Source organism: Mytilus galloprovincialis, chromosome 4 (genome assembly GCF_965363235.1).
Source record: "Mytilus galloprovincialis chromosome 4, xbMytGall1.hap1.1, whole genome shotgun sequence".
In the NCBI taxonomy this organism is placed as follows: Eukaryota; Metazoa; Mollusca; class Bivalvia; order Mytilida; family Mytilidae; genus Mytilus; species Mytilus galloprovincialis.
Window position 1 is genome coordinate 44,219,694 of NC_134841.1, and position 19,457 is coordinate 44,239,150.

At 33.1% G+C, this 19,457-nt stretch overlaps 2 protein-coding genes across 3 annotated transcripts in view; one reads left to right on the forward strand and one right to left on the reverse strand.

The window, feature by feature from the left end:
- Positions 1–17,953, reverse strand: part of LOC143072212 (nucleolar protein 6-like) — a 34,806-nt gene extending 16,853 nt beyond the window's left edge. For both annotated transcript variants that reach the window (XM_076247047.1, XM_076247046.1), the window contains exons 1-9: positions 17,804–17,953; positions 16,188–16,361; positions 14,910–15,026; positions 6,744–6,923; positions 5,155–5,323; positions 4,277–4,402; positions 1,760–1,929; positions 854–974; positions 427–590 (exon numbers count right to left, since the gene is read on the reverse strand). In XM_076247047.1, coding sequence (XP_076103162.1) covers positions 427–590; positions 854–974; positions 1,760–1,929; positions 4,277–4,402; positions 5,155–5,323; positions 6,744–6,923; positions 14,910–15,026; positions 16,188–16,361; positions 17,804–17,821 — 1,239 coding nt within the window. In that variant the 5' untranslated portion in view covers positions 17,822–17,953. The remainder of the gene's footprint in view (positions 1–426; positions 591–853; positions 975–1,759; positions 1,930–4,276; positions 4,403–5,154; positions 5,324–6,743; positions 6,924–14,909; positions 15,027–16,187; positions 16,362–17,803) is intronic.
- On the forward strand, positions 9,929–14,036 carry LOC143072213 (uncharacterized). Its single transcript, XM_076247048.1, has 4 exons — positions 9,929–11,914; positions 12,264–12,514; positions 12,721–12,898; positions 13,388–14,036. The coding sequence occupies exons 1-4, from the start codon at positions 10,453–10,455 to the stop codon at positions 13,630–13,632; spliced, it is 2,136 nt and encodes a 711-aa protein (XP_076103163.1). The 5' UTR covers positions 9,929–10,452; the 3' UTR covers positions 13,633–14,036.
- Positions 17,954–19,457: the final 1,504 nt, after the last annotated feature.

Sequence of the window (19,457 nt, forward strand, 5' to 3'; positions counted from 1 at the left end):
CCTTTCATATGTTTTTTTTAATAAAATTCACATCCTTCGGTTAGTTAATCAAACTTTCAGTACTTCTCCAAAGATGCAAACATTTGATTCTTGGGTAAAGGTTATTCACAAATTTAAATATTCAAGGAAATACAAATGTTCTATAGGCTTGAATGCAGCCTGAATAGCAACAAAATCAAATAAGGGCTATTCCAGAAAAAAAATGTATGGGAAAGGGGGGGGGGGGGGGGTTGGAAGGCACATTATATTAATAATACATGGGTGATGGGTATCAGAGCAACTTTTCACACTATAATTCTCAATTACAATTGTCTGTGTGGCGAGTGCTGACAAAATCTACCTTCCAATCCCCCCCACATTTTTTTCTGGAATAGCCCTAAATAAATCAACAGTATTCCCCGATTGTACTACTGACACACATCTTACCCTTAAAAACGTTGACTTTGTCATTTCTGAACACAAATTAACATAACCAGTTAAATCTAAAAATACACAATTAAAAATTTGCTGAAAATCGTCTGTCATAGGTTGATTAGGGTCCGACTTATCACCACAAAGATCAGGTCCTTCCTCTGTCCAATTTTCTTTTGCTGCAAAAAAAGTTTTAAATTAGTTACCTATATCTCCTTGGATCATACTAACATTAACTTATTTGCTGTAAGATATTTGACAACATTATGCATTTGTGTAATTTATGTATAAAATCAAATTTATGCATTCTTTTGAGTGTTTGCTTGTGATATAAAGCCTCAGTTATTTTTTAATAAACCTCACATAGTTTTGTAGTACTTTCAAAGACTAAACAGACCTTAATTATAAGTTCACTGCCTCCTATGCTTTATATGATACATACCTAACTGTAAAAGGGTATTCCTCATAATCTGGTAGTTACTCATCATTTTGTTTAGTTTCCTCCTTGACAATAAATATATAACATACATGGACATTGTGAAACCAGAAAATCCACCATGGCCCTGAAAAATAACAATCATGGATAAAATGAAACCAGAAAATCCACCATGGCCCTGAAAAAGAACAGTCATAAATATAATGAAATACAAAAATTTACCATACTCTTGAAAAAGAACAGTCATAGATATAATGAAACCAGGTAATCTAACAACCTTAGAATATCCAACTCTCCACTATCTCAGAAAGGAAATGATCTTAGGAACAATCTTATTGAAATACATATCTTGTGTCCACTTATCATTGTCACATTACACTTGAATTGTTTTTTCTTTTTCTTTTCTTGGAAGTAAGAGTTATCCTTCATTCTACATAAACAATGTAGGCAACTGACTCTCCTCATAAAAAAAAAAAAAAAAATACATTTGTGTCTTTATGTGATTACATGCTTGTTATGAGCCCTATGATTAGGAAACAAAATATCTTTATCTTTATCTTATCTATAAGGATCTGACAGAATCCCTCCTACCTTCTGGTCTGGTATTTATTACATTAACAAATTCAATTTCTACCTCCAAATTGTATCAGGTTTGTATTATTAGGACAACACCAGAGGATCCCAAAAGGTTTGTTAAAACAGAAAGTAGAACAAAGCGTTTTCAGAACCTTGTACATTTTGTAGGCAACACATGATCTGTATTTTAATCAGATTGTCACGGGCAATGATTTCAAACAATACCATACATGTAGAAATTTCAAACAATTCTTTACATGTAGAAATTTCAATCAGTATCACACATGTAGAAACAGACTATTTTTTTCAAAAATTCAAAATCACATAAAAACATACAACATCAAGTTCTCTCTGCTGTAACCATATTCTGAGCAGACTTATCCCTTCCTTTACTGAGCTGGCATCTTGTAGAGCTGATTTCATACACTGGTTGTTACTGGTCATTGTAAGATCTTGCAAGATGGCCGTGTTGTAATGTGGTGTGGCTGGTTCTTCTGAAGAAACTTCTAAAAAAATAGTTTTTAATTAGTATCAACCACATGTAATGATCTAAATAGCTCTTATAAAACAAAGGCAGATCAAGGGGGCCCTGGGCCCCCTTTTAGTTGGAAAAATTTGGTTGGTAATATAAGGAATCACTGAAGCATGAATGTACTGGGTCCCCTCTTATGGCAGTCAGTGGGCCTCTCTTATAAACAATCAAAGTGATGGAAATCACTCATGGAAAGATTAGAAGAGTAGTTTAAATAATTTCATATTAAGGTATGGTGGGGGGAAAATGAACAATAATAAAGCACTATTGCTGAAAATTGCATTAAAAGGAGGTCTTTAAAAGGAAAGTGCTTTTCTAGTATGAGGATAAAATGAGCTCAAATCAAATAATATGGGTCTCTTAATTTTCACAATCTTATTTAAACTGCAGTTTATATCTTATCCAAACAATGTTGCCTGTTCTGAACATGTTGCAAAAAAAACCAAAAATTGCAAATCAAAAATTCTTCTACCAAGTAAATGTTACCAACTATCCTTGTAAGACATAAAATCTAGACCAACAGCTAAGAACTTTACAGTGTCAACAAAAATAATCTAAAAATGTTGTTTTGGGGCATTTTCAAAATCATTTGTAAGTTAAAACATAGGTTATATGACATTGAGGATTAAAAGTTGTAAAGTACCTTTTGGTCCATTTCTAAAGTATTTTTCAACACAGGGCATTGAAAATGTACCTTTTCAACCAGGGTTTAAGCTAGGATTTTGAAGGCTTTAGTCACTTTTGCACGCTATTAAAATCAACCTTATTTCGTGTAAAAGCAATGGACCAATGCATGTATATTACTAGCTTCATCTTTTGACTTAGTCAGATTTTTAAGGGATTGAGGCACCAGCATGATTGGCAGTTATTGTATGATTTGACTGTATTGGCCATTATTATGAAAGATTCTGACATGTCATTCCTGATCAACAAAAGTTGGATTCTATTTTTTTAAAACAAGGAATCACAGCAAAAATTAATTTGCAATGATTATATCACTGCATAATCATTATCCTTATAAAACTTCTTCGTCAATAATTTAAAATCATTTCTATCAAGTTGGAAATGTATAAAATCCTTTTTGGAACGATTATCATGACTGAAAGGAGGTTGTAAACAAATCAACAATAGATCACGTTTACTACTTTCGGTTTTAAAATGAAACGAAAACGGGAAGTGACACGTGGATAATAAATTCAAAACGAGTCCGGATTCATCAAAAAAATTTCATATTTCGATTTAAATTCCTTTAGTAAGAGATATATATTTGTCTCTCTCGTTTAATTGATTCTAAATGATTTCGTATTTTACGTTTTTAATGCCTATAAATAGTCAAAAGAATACTTTCACGCATGCGTAGAACACAATACAGGAAGCACCTGTTTAAAACATTTCTCGTGAACTTTTTGAATAAGCACATTAAAATTCTTTATTCTAAATGGAAATTGTCGAAAGTTTTTGATGAAAATTTAAATCAAACATGACGAAAATGCCTTCGAATGACGAATCTACGACAAACTAACTTCAGATTGTGATCGTTTGGGAAATATTGAAATTCAAATGCGAACTGTCCGGGTTGTTACATTTTTGATTAAATGACGAAATTATACTCCTGGTTGTTGAAATGCCGACTGACTGATTTTCCTGGGGAAATAATTATGATGGTCATTCAATTATGGGGTTAATTAATAAATTACGGATAAGTGCCCCACCTGATGGCGATAAGCGGATTAATTGTAATCACAACTTGTAACACCTGTTAAAAATGTTAATTACCTGGAGGTCATAAACTTGTCAAAAACATGAAGACAGGTAGATTTATAGATTTTATTACGATTTTTTTTTTTACACTTTCAAAATTAAAGTGACGAAATTGATTTGAAATACTTTCGTCAATGAGAAAACCCTTTCGTAAAATACGAAAGTGACGAGCGCTAGCAAAATCACTGTTTTCAACATAAATTCTAAAAAACTTTTTTTATTGAAATGTGGATTCTTTCTTGATTGCAAAAGTAATATATTCACTTTTAATAAAAATTCAAATGACTAAAATAGACATTATGATTGATGGGGAATAAACTAATAAACAATGGTTTGTTATAATTAAAAGTTTTAAAATTTTAAAACTGTTTCAAGCCAAATCCTGATAAAAAAATTAGGGTTCCAACTATATGCTCCCATTCAAATTCATTGTTAATTATCAAGAAAACAATGAAAATCAAAGAACTGTACAATTTTGAGCATTTGTTTAATATAAAAAAAATAGGGATTTGAAGTACATTTACCACAATACCTCTTGGATTTGAAATACATGTATATACCTTCTGATTCTTGACCTTTAAACCATGACTGTCTAACATTATTCTTGTTGATATGGAAACGGCTATACTTGAATGTCCCTTCCTCGGGACAAACATGAAGATGAAATGTGACCTCTTTGCCCTCTCCTAAAATCAAAAATTTTAAAATTTAAATATTGAAAAGTCTATATCAATACCATAAAATAAGATATAAATCAGACATAGCTGAGAAGATGCATGTTAAAGCAGTATTTTATCCTGAGAAAAGATTTGACAATGTTTTTCGAGGGGTAACAATCTACTCTATCACTCTCTCAACTATGGTAATTTATAATATTTAATTTTCTGTCGTTATTGTCTTTAAGATTTTAAATTTACAGTAAACAACTATGACATAATATATTTTGACCAGTTACCCTTTTGTACTTTCATAAATCAATAAAAAATTGTGCTTCTTTAAGTTATTAAAATGACACCATTGGAGACTTTTATTGCTTTTTAAACCTTTTTTGGCTTTGAGCATTACTGATGAGGGCAAATCCAGAAAAGCGCTTTGAATGCTGTCAAATTAATAAAGTGTCATTTTTTTTTTATTTTTCTCCAAGTTTAAAATCAAACTAGTGAAACAGTTATAATTTCTCTTTCAGTTTTAGTTGCAAAATTGGGTCTTAAACAAACTTTAAAACATTACCTTTCCTTTTCCTTTGTATTATGCTATGAAAAATAATAAATTATGAATTATCTGAAACAAAATATGCTGTAACATAATATACGTTACAAATTATAATACCACAAGAAAATCAGAAAATTAATTTTTGGCAATGAGCATTGCCAACAAATGTGCGGTGAATATATTTCATAGTGATAAAAATTTCTTGACAAATATATTTATATAATACCTTTATAATCTAAAGCGAGAATTGGTTTGAGTGTATTCCCGTTCTGATAGGAAAACTTCACGTTCTGCACAGATTCCTGTTTCTGTAACTTCAATGCAATGACAGACAAGTATAATGCTCGTTTCTGAATGTATCTGTGATTCATATAATCTTTAGGTTGAAAAAAGTCCTAAACAAAAAGGAAAACAAATATTATAACAACAAAATGATGAGTGATAATTCAGCAAAAATAACCAAATATTTGACACAAACACCAAATTCTCAAATTTATGTTATAAAACTTAAATAAAAAAAGGGGGAATGTGTCCATGGTCCACATACAAATGTATGAAGCCCCTGCTTGCATATTATACTATGTAATAAAGGGATGTAACTGAAGAATGGTACAAGTGACAGCATTGAAATTCAAACTTAATCCGAGTTTTGAGGTAATAAGTATTGTGTATAAGTTGTCATACCTTTTAGTTGAGGAACCTTAAGTTAGAGAACTGACACTAATTTAGCAATTTTTTCCAATTTGTAAAGGGGCATAGCTCTAGAATGGTACAAGTGAAGCTACCCAAATTCAAACTTGATCTGTGATGTGGTAATAAGCATTGTGTATACGTTTCATAACATTTGGTTGAGGCAAACTAAAGTAAGACAGCAGAAACCAACTTTGGGTCATCAGACTATGCGAATGAATTTTATTTTTACAGGACATTCGGTCTGGTAAGCATCCTAGCTTTACCAGACCGAATGAAATTTTACCAGACCAATTTTTTTTTACATCTAATTGTATATTATCCGACAAAAAACAACAAACATATGTATGACTTTGTTGTGCCCTACTCCTCCCCGAAATGCAAAAATTAAAACAAAATGATGTAACAAGAGGGGATATTGTTATGAAAGTTGTGCACAATTGCTTGAATGCATTTCAGTGAAGAGTAATGTCCCATTTTATTGGATTTTGACAATGTTTGTGAACTAAACATAATTTAGAGTTTCTGTATAAAATATTATTTCCTGTTTCTTCTTTCTTTTTCATATATCTTTTGGTTTTCAATTCTTGTGGTTATATTTCATAGCTAAATTTTGTGATCTGCTTGGATTTTTATTCATTTATTGTATTTAAATCGGCAAACCCGGAATTATCCTTATCCGTTCCCAGAATCTGATCCGGTTTTATTTACATTTCCGGTTGTGCCAATGATGGCATCCATTGTTGTTTTGACAGTCAGATATGTTTTTACCCGGATTTACACATTACTGGTTGTCGATGTTCGGCATAAAGCTAGCGGTTGAACAAAACAAACATCGCTGTGGTGAATAATAAAGATGAAAATGAATTTGAGATCGTTTGGCAATTTTGCTAGAATGTTCCATAAAAAAAAACACCGGACATTCGGACCGGAATTCAACAAAATTTTACCAGACCGATCCATTATTCACCGGATTTGTCCGACGGTCCGACGTATTTCGCATAGTCTGGGTCATACAGACCGCAGAAGGGACAAGGGTAAAACTTAATGCACCTCTGTTACGGTGGGGGCATAAAAAGCTTGTTTTAATTCAAGAACTCGGTTGATATAAAGGAATCAAATTACCTTTGGAATTGTCAATTGTAGATCCACTGATGGATTTGGTCTCAGACAGGTACCAGTAGAGAAACTGCCAATCTCTTGCACATCTATAGGAGGAAGGAATTTGAATTTTCCCTTTATCGTCCTACCATGATCTATTAAAGGGAGTTTTACTTTGTCAGGTAGCCAGCTACAATCTCCTAGCTACAAAATAAATTGATCATTGTATTGATTGATTGATGTTTCCATCACATGCAGTGGTTGAACATTGTAGGGGGTCTCATTGGGGGGTTCTGATCCCGGATCCCACTTACTGTTTTGTCAGATTCCCGTATCCCACTTATACTATGTACCTAAGCAAGTCTCATTTTTTTGTAATTTCCCGTGTCCCGCTAGACTTTAATTCCTGTTTTCACAGCACAATAATTTGACTTTCCCTTTCACGCTTACAAAAAATTGGCAATCCCGCGTCACGCTTAAACCCCAATGAGACCCACATTGTACATGTTGTATAAGTTATACCTTTGAAAATCTTCATCTTTTTTCTTCTTTCACAATGCAATTGTTTTACAAAATTCAACTACAAATGTACTGTGGATTAATTTATTTTCGTGGGTATAAATTTTGTGGATTGCTGAAATCTTGCATATATTCGTTGATATTTGATTTCATGGATTTGGCAATCTCTGTATACAAACCCTTTCAAAAATATGTAATTCATTAAACACTTGAATTCGTGGTTCACCTGCTTCCACGAAACCCAGGAAAATTGATATCCCATGGATAAAAATGAATTGACAGTATATTTTAAATGCATACATTTTAATAAGGGCTATTCCAGAAAAAAATGTATAGGGGTTGGGGGGTTGGAAGGCAGTTTTTGTCAGCACCCACCACCCAGACAATTGTAATTGAGAATTATAGTGCATTATAGTGTAAAAAGTTGCTCTGAGGCTTAAATTAAAATATTGTTTGTTTGCAGTTTACCGACCGACCCTCGAAAATCCGCCCGACTGGGAAAATTTTATTGCTTTTATTATGAAGAAATTTTTTTTAATACATTTGTACTTCTATTGACGCGATCCGGAACGTCAGGTTTTTCCGGCATTGATTTAAAGTCTTGGTCAATTACACGTTTGAAGTTCGTTTTTTCTTCTCTTCCTGTCAAGCGTTCAAAGGACGCTTTAATGACAAAGCACATGGATATTGTTTACCGGTATCCATGAAGTAATGGAAGAGTATTTCACCGTGTCGTCTTCTGTAAATATTAAAACTAATAATAAACAAAAAAGTGTGGTAGTAAATCGTTTGTACAGATTTAGACAAAGCAAAACATGGAATGATGTATTTGACGATATCATGGACGAAGATGCTGCAGATATCCGTAAAACTGACACGATAACCGTGTCAGTGTCAAACAAATATGGTACAGAATGTTTTGAACCGGACTTTAATGAGCCAATATCTGTTGTCAAACAGTTTGACAGCAGTCTAAAGTATGCAGTTTTTACAATCGATCGTTGTGAAGACAACAAATGCGAAACAACGCCTGTACCTGCAAAGAAGGACGCATTTAATTGCTTATGGAGCGACGATGCCAAATAAATAGGAGGCCAACCAAAATACTTAAAGATGTAGAGAAAATGAATGGTTAGCATAAAAAATAAATATCTTCTCTCTATATTAAATCTATCTTCGTTTGCAATGAGGATGCTCCTTTAGGATAAGGGGGGCTGTCCCACTCATTGCAATTATTCTCTATCTTTAAAACAATATTAAATATACCCAAACTGTGTGGCCTTTGTGAACTGTCGGAATTGTCAGAAACTTCCAAATATTTTATGCAGTCAACACATTTAATACAGACCTGGCATGAATTTACTTTTTGAAGGGGGACTATGATTGCACCCCGAAGTCTATTAAAATTTTTGTTTCAATGGAGTCTGGCATCAACATATGTTTCAAAATGTAACCCTTATTACACATATGAAATGCTGGATCTACAATTTTTTTCAACCTTCCCCTCCTGCCATTCTCTTTATTTTTTGAAGAAAAAAACATAGCACCTCTTTCCCCCTTCTTAAATGGCAAGTTCCTGTAACTCCAGAATAATAAACATTATATAAATATCTGTCAATGGAAAAGGGGATGGTCGGGACAATGGGTACTTATAAAACTCCACCATCACATGTTTTCTGCACCTGTCCATATTAAATTAGGAACTGTCTGACATTGATGGGTCTTGGTCTAGATGAAAAGGATAATCTTGATTCTTGATTTCACTACACTTTTTATGTGCCTGTCTCCAGCCTGTAGTTCTGACAGTAGTCGTCGTTCGTTTATGTTGTAATATTTGTTTTTCGTAAATTGTTTTGTTATAAATTAGGCATTTATAGTTTTCTCAACTGAATTGTTTCTTTTTTTTTCATGTCGAGGCCTCTAGTCAACTATACAGTATGTGGGTTTTTTTCTCATTGTTGAAGGCTGTACGATTCAATGCCTATAATTGCTTACATCCACATTATTTGAACTTTGGTGGATAGTTGTTTCATTGGCAATCATACCACTGTCATCTCCTTATTTTTGTAAACCTTGCAGTTTAAATATTAACATTTTTTTTACAGGAAAAGAATTACTTTTCAATGAGGTCTGTGAACATATGTGGACGTGTAATGCTTGTTTTCCAAGTACAATGATAGAAGGTACCATACATAAAGAAATACATCACCTTGTCAATATTCTGTGGTATTTAGATGGCAATAAACAAAAGATAATGGATCGCAGTGCATTGGTGAAAGAAATTCATCCCATACCACAAAGGTATATTTACTAATACAAATGTTTTTAGATCCCCGTACATTTTTGCAGCACCCTAGTATAGCAATCCGTCTGTCTGTCCGTCTGTCAGTCTGTCTGGCAGCGTTTCGTATGTCATACAATAACTAAAGTTTGCTTTGACTGATTGAATTAAAATAACGTTTAGCATCACTATAGAAAGCTCTTTCAAATTTTCCTTTTCAAGTTATGACCTTTATTATATAAAAACTATACACTGGAATACAACAAAGAGTTGCATTTATATTCTTCTAAAATTTCAAATTCTATTTCTTTTGAAAAAAGGTAAACCAAATATCAAAACCTATATTTTCATGCCAGATGCCATGTTTTGAATACTTGTATTCTTATATTTCAGTTTCCTTGATAACTTCAACAATTTTAATGATTGGCAGAAAAAGAAACAGAAAGCACCCTTTCTTTCTTCTGAAAAACTGAAGACCCACAGCTCTGCACTGTTTTCCTTCATTTCATTATCTTACACACATACATGGGGTGACCTGAGAAAGGATCTTGAAGCTTTTGCCTTGTCTCTTGATTCGTATGCATCATTTCTTGATTCTAGTAATGATTGTCAACAGAAACGTCATCAATTAAGCAGACCAGTCCGTCAAATTGATGAACATTCCTCATTACACCATTTTGATGGATCTGAACTGAACCAGAAATATTCACTTTTAGAAGAAGCTCTGTCCAGAAAAGACATGTATCAATACATTTTATTTGATGAAAAATTACATGCTGGTTGTTTGTTTAAAACAAGTGTAGAAAAGTTCTACTTTTTCAGTCATATTCAACTGTCATTTCCTGTTGATATGATGAAATACTCACCTGGGGGTCATTTGGTACTGTTGTCTTTTTCTGGAAGACACCTGAAGGACGAAAGGATGATGAAATAATGACATCAGCTGTTAAAGTTGTATCTAGACTAAAACCTAGCTTACCTGAATTCCACACTCGCCAAATGCGAAAAGAGTTTTACACCAAATTTTGTCATTTACCTGTATCTGCAACTGGCAACACTGTTCCACCACATATACTGAGAGCTATATATAGGGAACTTACTCTAGATGCAACAGCAGACCAGAATAAAGCTCTTGATGAGAGAGTAAGGCAAGCTTTGCTTGCAGAAGACTCAGATCTAGTTACTGATCTTAGACATATAAATCCAGGAAGACCCGGGGACACGTTCAATGATTTTTTTGAAAACCTACATCAAAAAGTTGAACAGATGGTTGCTGCAGATGAGCGACGTCATAATGTGGAGCACATGGCTACTTACCTGTCGGTTCGTGATTTAAAGGAACAAGTAGAGAAGGATCTGGAACCAGGTTCTGCTATTCCCAGTGAGTCATCAATACTCTATGCATTTGTACCAAAGAATTCACATGCAAATACTGCCAAGTTGTATAAATCCAAAATTCCACTTCAATTTAAAATCCAAACAAGACAGTTGCGTGTTTCACATCAGGATGATCACTACTGTTCAGCTGTATTCAAGTACATAAGACAATTTGCTATAAAGTTTCGAGATTGCTGCAAGCTTTTATGCATTGATGATAAGGCTAAAATTGACTATGGAGAGCCTGGCATGGCAGTTTCCAGTGGAGTAAGAGGAAAGAAATCAATTGTTCCATCCAATGTTTCCCTTTCAGCTTTGGATCATGATCTACAGACCAAGGGGTCTGTCACTCCCTCTGTTTCCTTAGATGTTTCCATACCTGAGAGTATTGACGACACTTTTTACAGAGGAAAGGTATCTGTTATCTACAAAGACTCGATTTTTATGCCTAGTTCACCTTGGAGGCATGCAACTGAAATATGTCAAATGTTACAAGCATCTGGAGAAGTACCACCACTTGTTATTCTCTTCTCTGATGGAGGACCAGACCATCGCATTACTTACCACGCAGTTAAGTTGTCTCTTATAGTCATGTTTAAAAAACTAGATCTTGATATGCTAGTTGCGGGGCGCACTGCACCTGGGAACAGTTGGGTCAATCCAGCGGAACGTATCATGTCTCTATTGAATATTGCTGCGCAAAATGTTGCCTTTACTAGAAGTGAAATGAATAGCGAGATGGAACAGATTATAAAGAGTGCCAACTCGATGAGTGAGATTAGGTCTAAAGCTGAAAAGAACCCAAGATTGAAAACTTCATGGATAGAATCTGTCCAGACTGTTATTGATATTTTAATTGAAAGGACCAAAAGGGTGGCATTGAAAGCTGTTCCATTTGATTGTCCAACACCTTCAGACCTAGCAGATGTAAAGGCTTTTGAACATTTGGTAAAAGAAATGGTTGATGGAACTTTACAACAGGGACAATATCAGGAGAAACATGTATCTAAGAAAGCAGGTTAGGGCAATTGAATTTAATTTTAAATTTTCATTTTTCTGTCATAGTTTTCTCATTTGCAAAAAAAGAATTATTCTTGAATTTTGAAGAAAGTTTTTACCAAAATATAGGGTCCAAATTTATTAAAACTCTGACAGGAACACGAAAACAAATAGATATGAAAAGGTTTAAAATTTAAATTTGCCAGGATTGAATTCCTCTCCTTTTGTGCTGAAGTCCAAAAACAATAATAATAAAAAAATGATAGCCAAAGAACCAGGCAGTGTCATGAAATTTCCATTTCCATTTTTTTTTTATATCTTCAATGACAGAAACTATTTAATATTAAAGAGTTACTTTTCAATTTCAGATTATATGAAATTTCTTGAGGATCACTGCCGGCAGAGAGCCTACATGTTCCAGATAAGAAAATGTCAAAATATCAACTGTTGTCGTCCTTCTAGATCAGGAATTACATTTCCATGGGTGCCAGATCCAATGATGCAAGTTGACAAAAATCACTACGAACCTTTTGAAAAAGTACTAGGAACTGACACAAATGAGTCTGATAAACCTTCAGCTAAAAATACAAAGACATCAGTTGTTGCTGAACAGATGCAGGTAAAACTTTAAGTAGTCTTGATAAATAATTACTTCAAGAAAAAGCTAGTACTATAAAGACATGAATCGATTTATAAATATATTTTTATTATCTGACAAACAGGATGCAAACTAAACTTTAAAAAAATGAACAATACAAATCCTGGTTTTTTACACATGTTTAATACTTTAAAATAACACTGGAATATCTGTTGTTTATTTTTCAGGGCATTCGTAATGCTGGTTTAGTTGGACAAAATGTCAGACGAACAGTTGCATGTTATGAGTGTGGTAAACCACGTTGCATCTATGCTAAAAAATCCTTAACAAGCAGAGAAGCCAGGACATTGAATAGAATGTTAGAGAAACATGATTATACCTGTGTCTGTATCATTGTTCCAGAAGGTATTAAACTTTAATATTTAGGTTTTGTAAGTACTCCTTATTTAAAAACAAATCTGACATGGAGAACAGCTATATTTATTTTACACATACAAAAGTGCAAGGCATATTAAAAGAGTTAAATATCCTGGTAATCCAAGTTGTATTTAATGACAAATATAAATGCTTGAAAAGATCATGGGCAACATTGAACCGACAGACTTTTTACAATTAATTTCAATGTTTTTATATATTGTCGGAAGCAGTTTAAAAAAAAATAGAATGCATATATATCATTTGTATATGGAGAGTTGTCTCATTGGCATACCACATCTTCTTACTTTTTATATACTAAGGGTACATAAAGACACTTATCTGCTCTTTGGTCGGGTTGTTGTCTCTTTGACATATTCCCCTTTTCCATTCTCAATGTTATTGGAAATTTTGAATTGAAATGGATTCAATGTTGTAATTTCTTTGTTGCAATTTAAACTACTGTGATTTATCTTGCAGATGACACACTTCATGGTATAGTTCACACTAGGCTGCAAATGGATTGCAGAACTCCTGTAGAATTTAGTTACTATGCTGACAACACTCCAATAAGACTACAGAAGGACATTTGTTGTTATTGTGCATCACCTAATTCTGAAAAAGATGCTGAAGAACTTGCCAAATTCAAAGTTGTACTCCCTATTTGTAATGATTGCAAGAATAGTGGGAAACCCATTATAAAAAGAAACCCCAAGAAAAACTAACATTAATCAATCAATGGATGTATTGTTGACGTTAAAAAACTGTCATGAATGAACATGTATATATAGACACACTTACAGGACCATATTTTTTTTAAACTTGACAGAGAACTGTCAATTTTCTTGATACTTCTTTATAAATTTAAACCATTTATTTTCAGAGTTTATGCTCTGTAGGTTCTTGGAAAAGAACCAATTACAAATATTGTTAGAAATTTCAAAACAATCAGTTGTCTAATATATTTTTTTTAAGTTCCCATGTTTGTTCTTAATTGAGGAAGATTCAATTCCAGGTTGATTTTTATTTATTGAAAACACTCTTTAATAAACAATAAGCCTGATCAGGTATCTATAGCTTTAATATCTACATTTTTCTGATGAAATACTCAACTCATCAAAGCAGTCTAGTCAAGAAGAATATATATATATATATATATATAGAAGTCTATATATATATATATATATATATATATATATATATGTGTCTGTCAGAAATGTGAATATTTTTCTTTAATTTTTAAAACAATTCTAGTCATTCCTTGTTTATAAGTGTTCCAGTATTTCAATATAATATACCATATTTTATGTCATATATTTGATAATGACACTATGTTATAGTTTCAAATTTGATTAAAAGTTTTTAATCTGAAAATGCCTGTTTATTTCACATAGGTTTTCAGTGTTTGTTGTTTTAAAATGTTGTTTTCTGCAGGAGAGACTTGCTTTGTGTAACTGCTTATGTAAACTTTATTTTGGCTGATAAAATAAAATATTTTTCCTACCTACCGACCCTTCACTCTGAAGGTACAGTCGGTAAACTGCAAACAAACATAATTTTAAGGTTGGCCTGATATTCATCACCCATGTATTATTAATATAATGTGCCTTCCAACCCCCATACATTTTTTTCTGGAGTAGCCCTAATCTCAGACAACCATATTTTTAGTAGTTCTACAGATTCTGTTATGGATTTTGACACTTATAAATTTGACCACTTGGCAATAATTCAATTGTCAACTTAAGCACTCACCCGCTGGACCCAAGCCAGTAGAGCTTCCATAGGGCCAGTTAGACATGACGTCATGTCTACTGTTAATGGTGACATCATCTGTTGTTGTGTTTCATTGTTTATTTTTATACAAAACGCCTTTGCCTCACCTCTTACTGATTTTACTAACCCTCTATGGATATGAAGGGGGTCAGTAACTAAATATATAAAGAGTCTTTTTTGGCAAAATCATACTTAATGTACAGTATATATTTGTTATGTATTAACTTACATCATGTTCTTTTCCTCTCGGCAAGTGTAATAGTACTGATTTCAGATCCTTGATACATTCATGGATCCTTGAAATTCTTTTCCCTTTCAACTGGACTTCATTCAGCAGCTCTGTGATCTGAAAGGAAGAAAAATACATCTATACAAGGAGAAAACAATTTTACCAAAGCAGTCATAAATTTCACTTTATTAAACTGTATTCTAGAAAATTTATATAAGTGCAATGTCTGTGGCTGTCACGTCCAATCTGTGTTTTTGTTAGATGTATTTCTGCTTTGTCTCGATCTGACAAGTTAGCCATTTTTAACTGATTTACATTAAATCTAGTTTGCTCTTATGTTGTACTTTGACACCATTGTCCCAGATTAGGGAAGGGTTTGTGTACCTTCAAACTAGTTTAACCCTGCCATATTCTATATATGTGCTTGTCATTTAGTGGTTGTTGTTTGTTGTTTCATATCATTTTTTTCCATCATTTTGTACATAAATCAGGTCGTTAGTTCTCTCTTTTGAATTTTTTAACATTTGTCATTTTCAGGACTTTTATAGCTGACTATGCAGGATGGCTTTTACTTATTGTTGAAGGCCATACCTTGTACAGTCAGTGACTTAAAAGAAAAATATTTCTGCGTCATTTTGTCTATTGTGGAGAGTTGTCTCATTGGCAATCATACCTTATGACTGCTGTAAACCAACCTATTTTTCCAGTTACTGTTTTTCTCACTAAGTTCTTGGTAGCATACTCCTCAGCAATCAACTTATTTGCAAATATCTTATATCTCAATCATGAATGTATTCAAATAAGGGAATATATTTTCAAAAATTAACTTAATCACAAAATTTTATATAATATGCATTATTTTTCTATTCACAGCAGTCATGGTAATAAGCTGGATTACAGTTGTGATTTGTTTATTATTTGTAGCCTTGACAGAATAAAGAAGTATCCCAGTGACTTTCCATAAACTCATTGTATGTGCTTATGATCAGGTGTTCAGAAATTAAAGCACTTAAAAATATGGATGATTGTCTTTACAGAAGATCAACCTGAGACATGGAAGTACAGATATAAATATAAATCAATTGTATTTAATACAATTTGGGATAAAATAAAAAGTGTTCTTTTTCAGCAAACATTTCTATATTTCTAAAAATGTTTGGACCAGCTGAAAAAATCATAGTTTGGAAAAGGATTTCATATACTGCTTATCTTAGTTACAACGGCAAATGACAGAAAATTATATGCAGATTGTTTGAATTCCTGATAAAAGTAAACTACCTGAAGTTTAAAAACATTTGAATGGAATAAATTTTCAGCATCTTTGAGCTGATGAAGTTCATCACTGGATAGTGGTTTATATAACTGTCCTTTATCAATTTTCTTTGTCTTTTTTTCTGGGACATCCTCTGTTAATGCTTCTACTTCGTCTGTTGGACCATTGTTTTCATTTGACTACAAACATACAATTTTTAAATTAAGTATTTATTGACTTTGAAATGGCTAAAAATCCATAGTGTTATAGCAAATCTGGACAAGACTATTGAAAATTTCAGAAATTGCATAAACTACAGTATCTCTAGATCTGTATTTGGACTATTTAAAAAAAAAGTGTGCACAAGGGGGTTGATGGGGTCCTTAAAATATGTATTCTTTAAATTTTTAGGCTTTTTATTTTCTCTTTAAACAAGTTTTAAAAATAATCTTTATTTTGTAAAATTCTCCAGAAGAGTTATACTATTACATGTAGTTCAATAATTATATAATTTCTTCATTCGGTACAGAGACTGGTATACACGTAGGGTTATTTTCGTGTTTCAAGTTTTGTGCTGACTTTTGCTCAGTACATGGTTCCTTAGTACTTAATTTGGCTGACTAAGAGAGCACACAATAATAGCCAAAGATATGTTATCAAATGCTCAGTGGTTTTTTCTGAAAGAAAAGTGAACCAGGTCACAGGAGTATCACTGCAAGAATTAACGATTATGTGTTACTTACATGTGTTATATTACCTCCAGAAACTTGAGTAATCTAATAGAATCAGACCCCCCCCCCTTTTACCATCCTCTGTACATACATTTGTACATGTATGGGTGTATATCATTCATTTCTGTTACTGTAATCAGCATTTCTTTTCCTAATTCTTTTTTTTTTTCCGTTGTTAATCTTTTTACTTATGCACTCTATTATTTTCTGTTCCTATTTATTGGCTAATTTTTCTGTATTCACTTCTTTTTTTTTAACTTTTCTTTATTCTGTAAACCCTACATGAGGGAGGATAGGACCTTTGTCGGGACTGGTGTTTTTAAGCTTGGGATTTAGTGATTGACCCTTTCGGGATCCGGGAATTCTTTTTCCGAATTTCAGGATTTAAATTTATTTAAATTTGGGACCTTGGGATTTCGTGTTTTAAAGCCCGGGATTTCGGGATCAGGACCCCTTCTACCCCCCCCCCCCCTCCCCCTTTCCTACAGGCATGACATGTATTTATGGAATTGTGATCACAATATTTCTGTTTTTAGTCTACTTCAGGGGAAAAAAACTTACAAGTAAAACAGGGCTCTACACTTAGTTATTTTGGAGGCATATTTTATTTTGTAAAAGAGGCTTCCTCTGATGAAGATTTGACATCTGCATGCAATGCACCTACATTATCAAGAGTATCCAGGTCTGGTCAAATTAAAATAAATCCAGGAAGTTAAAAAAATCAGCTAATCAAATCAATCTAGAGCAAACCAGAATTCACAATCAACACAAATCTTCTAATTTCGTCCCGTTCAAGGTTGGTATATCGCCTGCTGGATGTAACACATCCATAAATTTCGACACCCTCCCCCTATTTTCTTTAATGTGTGATTTCATGCATTTCATTCATTAATAATTCCAAATATTCATACTTCATGTCTCCTCTTCATATTGCCGATATGCTGTTCTATTCTTTGTTCTGTATACCATCAAAAACTGTTTTAAAATACAATGTTTACAATTTAGATGAAGAAAACGTGTTTCTCCTTTCTACATCACAAAACAGGATCAGGACTCAGACATGAATAGTTTCCGGATACATGGATATCAAACGGATTTGTCAGTGAGCTGATCGTATCTAGATCTATCTATTTACAATTTATACATCGAATGATATATAACGTATGGCAGTGGGTGCTCCAACGGAGGGGTGTGTAGTAGGCGTATTTTCTCATTATCATTTTTTTTTCAAGTTAAGTTTACCATATATATCTGAATATAAATTTAAAGTTTTAGCTGGGAGGGACTATTATACTAGTAGTATATAATAGTCCCAGGTTTTAGTGAAAAAACATTAAAAAATTTATCTTGCCTCGCTCAACAATTATAGATATGATATTTTACTGCAAATATGAGGGTCTGGAATAGGTTAACAGAAAAGTTAATAAAGGGTAAAATAGAGAAATCTAAGCCCAAAAATGTAGAATAGAAATTAATGGGGTTCTAAATTTTAAAGAATACAAAATAATTGTAAACAAAGATAGAGAATAAAACGATAGAAATAAGAAAAGGGTCAGTAAAAAAGTTTACGATTAAACAATTCGCGGAGACCATCCTCAAATAAAGAGATCACTATTATCATCAGTGAAACGTTATGATTCCATTATGAAACTACTATTGCTCAATTTGGAAAAATTACTAAGAAACCATTTTAATAGGTCATTTTCTCAAACCGAAAAAAATCGCTTATTCCTTCTTTTTTGTTTTCGCTTGATCATGTTGATCGAATGAAGCCGGGTTACAACTACGCCGTTTCATTTGTGTGCCCCCGCTCGCTAGGCGAAGCTTATTTACCCTAAATCCGACTCGGAAAGCAAAATATATAACTGGCAACGACCAACGACAATAACTGCAAGAGTGCAGGCTCTAGACTTGGACGGTACAGACACATAAATAATGTGGTGGTGATATATTGTGCCGCGGTGTGTTTATCCATCCTCTAACCCTGGACAGTGGTGTAACAGCAAGTACCACATAAACCAAAATTGAAAAAGACCGTCACTATAACTTGCTATTGGGTATTTGGTGTGCTCATTGTTGAAGGCCGTGCAATGACTAATTATTGCTATAACATACATGTCATTTGGTGTCTGGTGGTTATATAGTCGTCTCATTGGCAATAAATGTCGGGCAATAAACCTCATCGCCGTATATTATATTGACTAATCGGCTCGACAAAAGGCACAACAATTACTAAGAAGACCAAATACACAAAGTAACGATTTAAAACTCGCAGCTGCTGGAAACTAATTCTATAATGCATAATTTCATGTTTGCATCACAGCTGAATATTGACCAATCAGATAATCAAATTGTCTTTATGTATTAAGATATTGGAGTAGAAGCCGGGACTAATCTTAGGATTTTACCAAATGTAATAGGAACCCAAATTGAAATCTTTTTTTTCCTGTTGAATCAATAAAGTTTAATTTGAAATCGTTTTTGAAAATCTCCTGATCATATCAGACATGTATTTAAAATATCTGTGTTGTATCTTTTACCATTTTGTTTTAATTTGGAGTTAAA

Excerpts from the sequence above, each read along its gene's own strand:
- LOC143072213 (XM_076247048.1), top strand. The coding sequence starts at position 10,453 with ATGACATCAGCTGTTAAAGTTGTATCTAGACTAAAACCTAGCTTACCT. Across the intron at positions 11,915-12,263 it reads ACATGTATCTAAGAAAGCAG|ATTATATGAAATTTCTTGAG; the intron begins GTTAGGGCAATT and ends TTTCAATTTCAG. Across the intron at positions 12,899-13,387 it reads CTGTATCATTGTTCCAGAAG|ATGACACACTTCATGGTATA; the intron begins GTATTAAACTTT and ends TTTATCTTGCAG.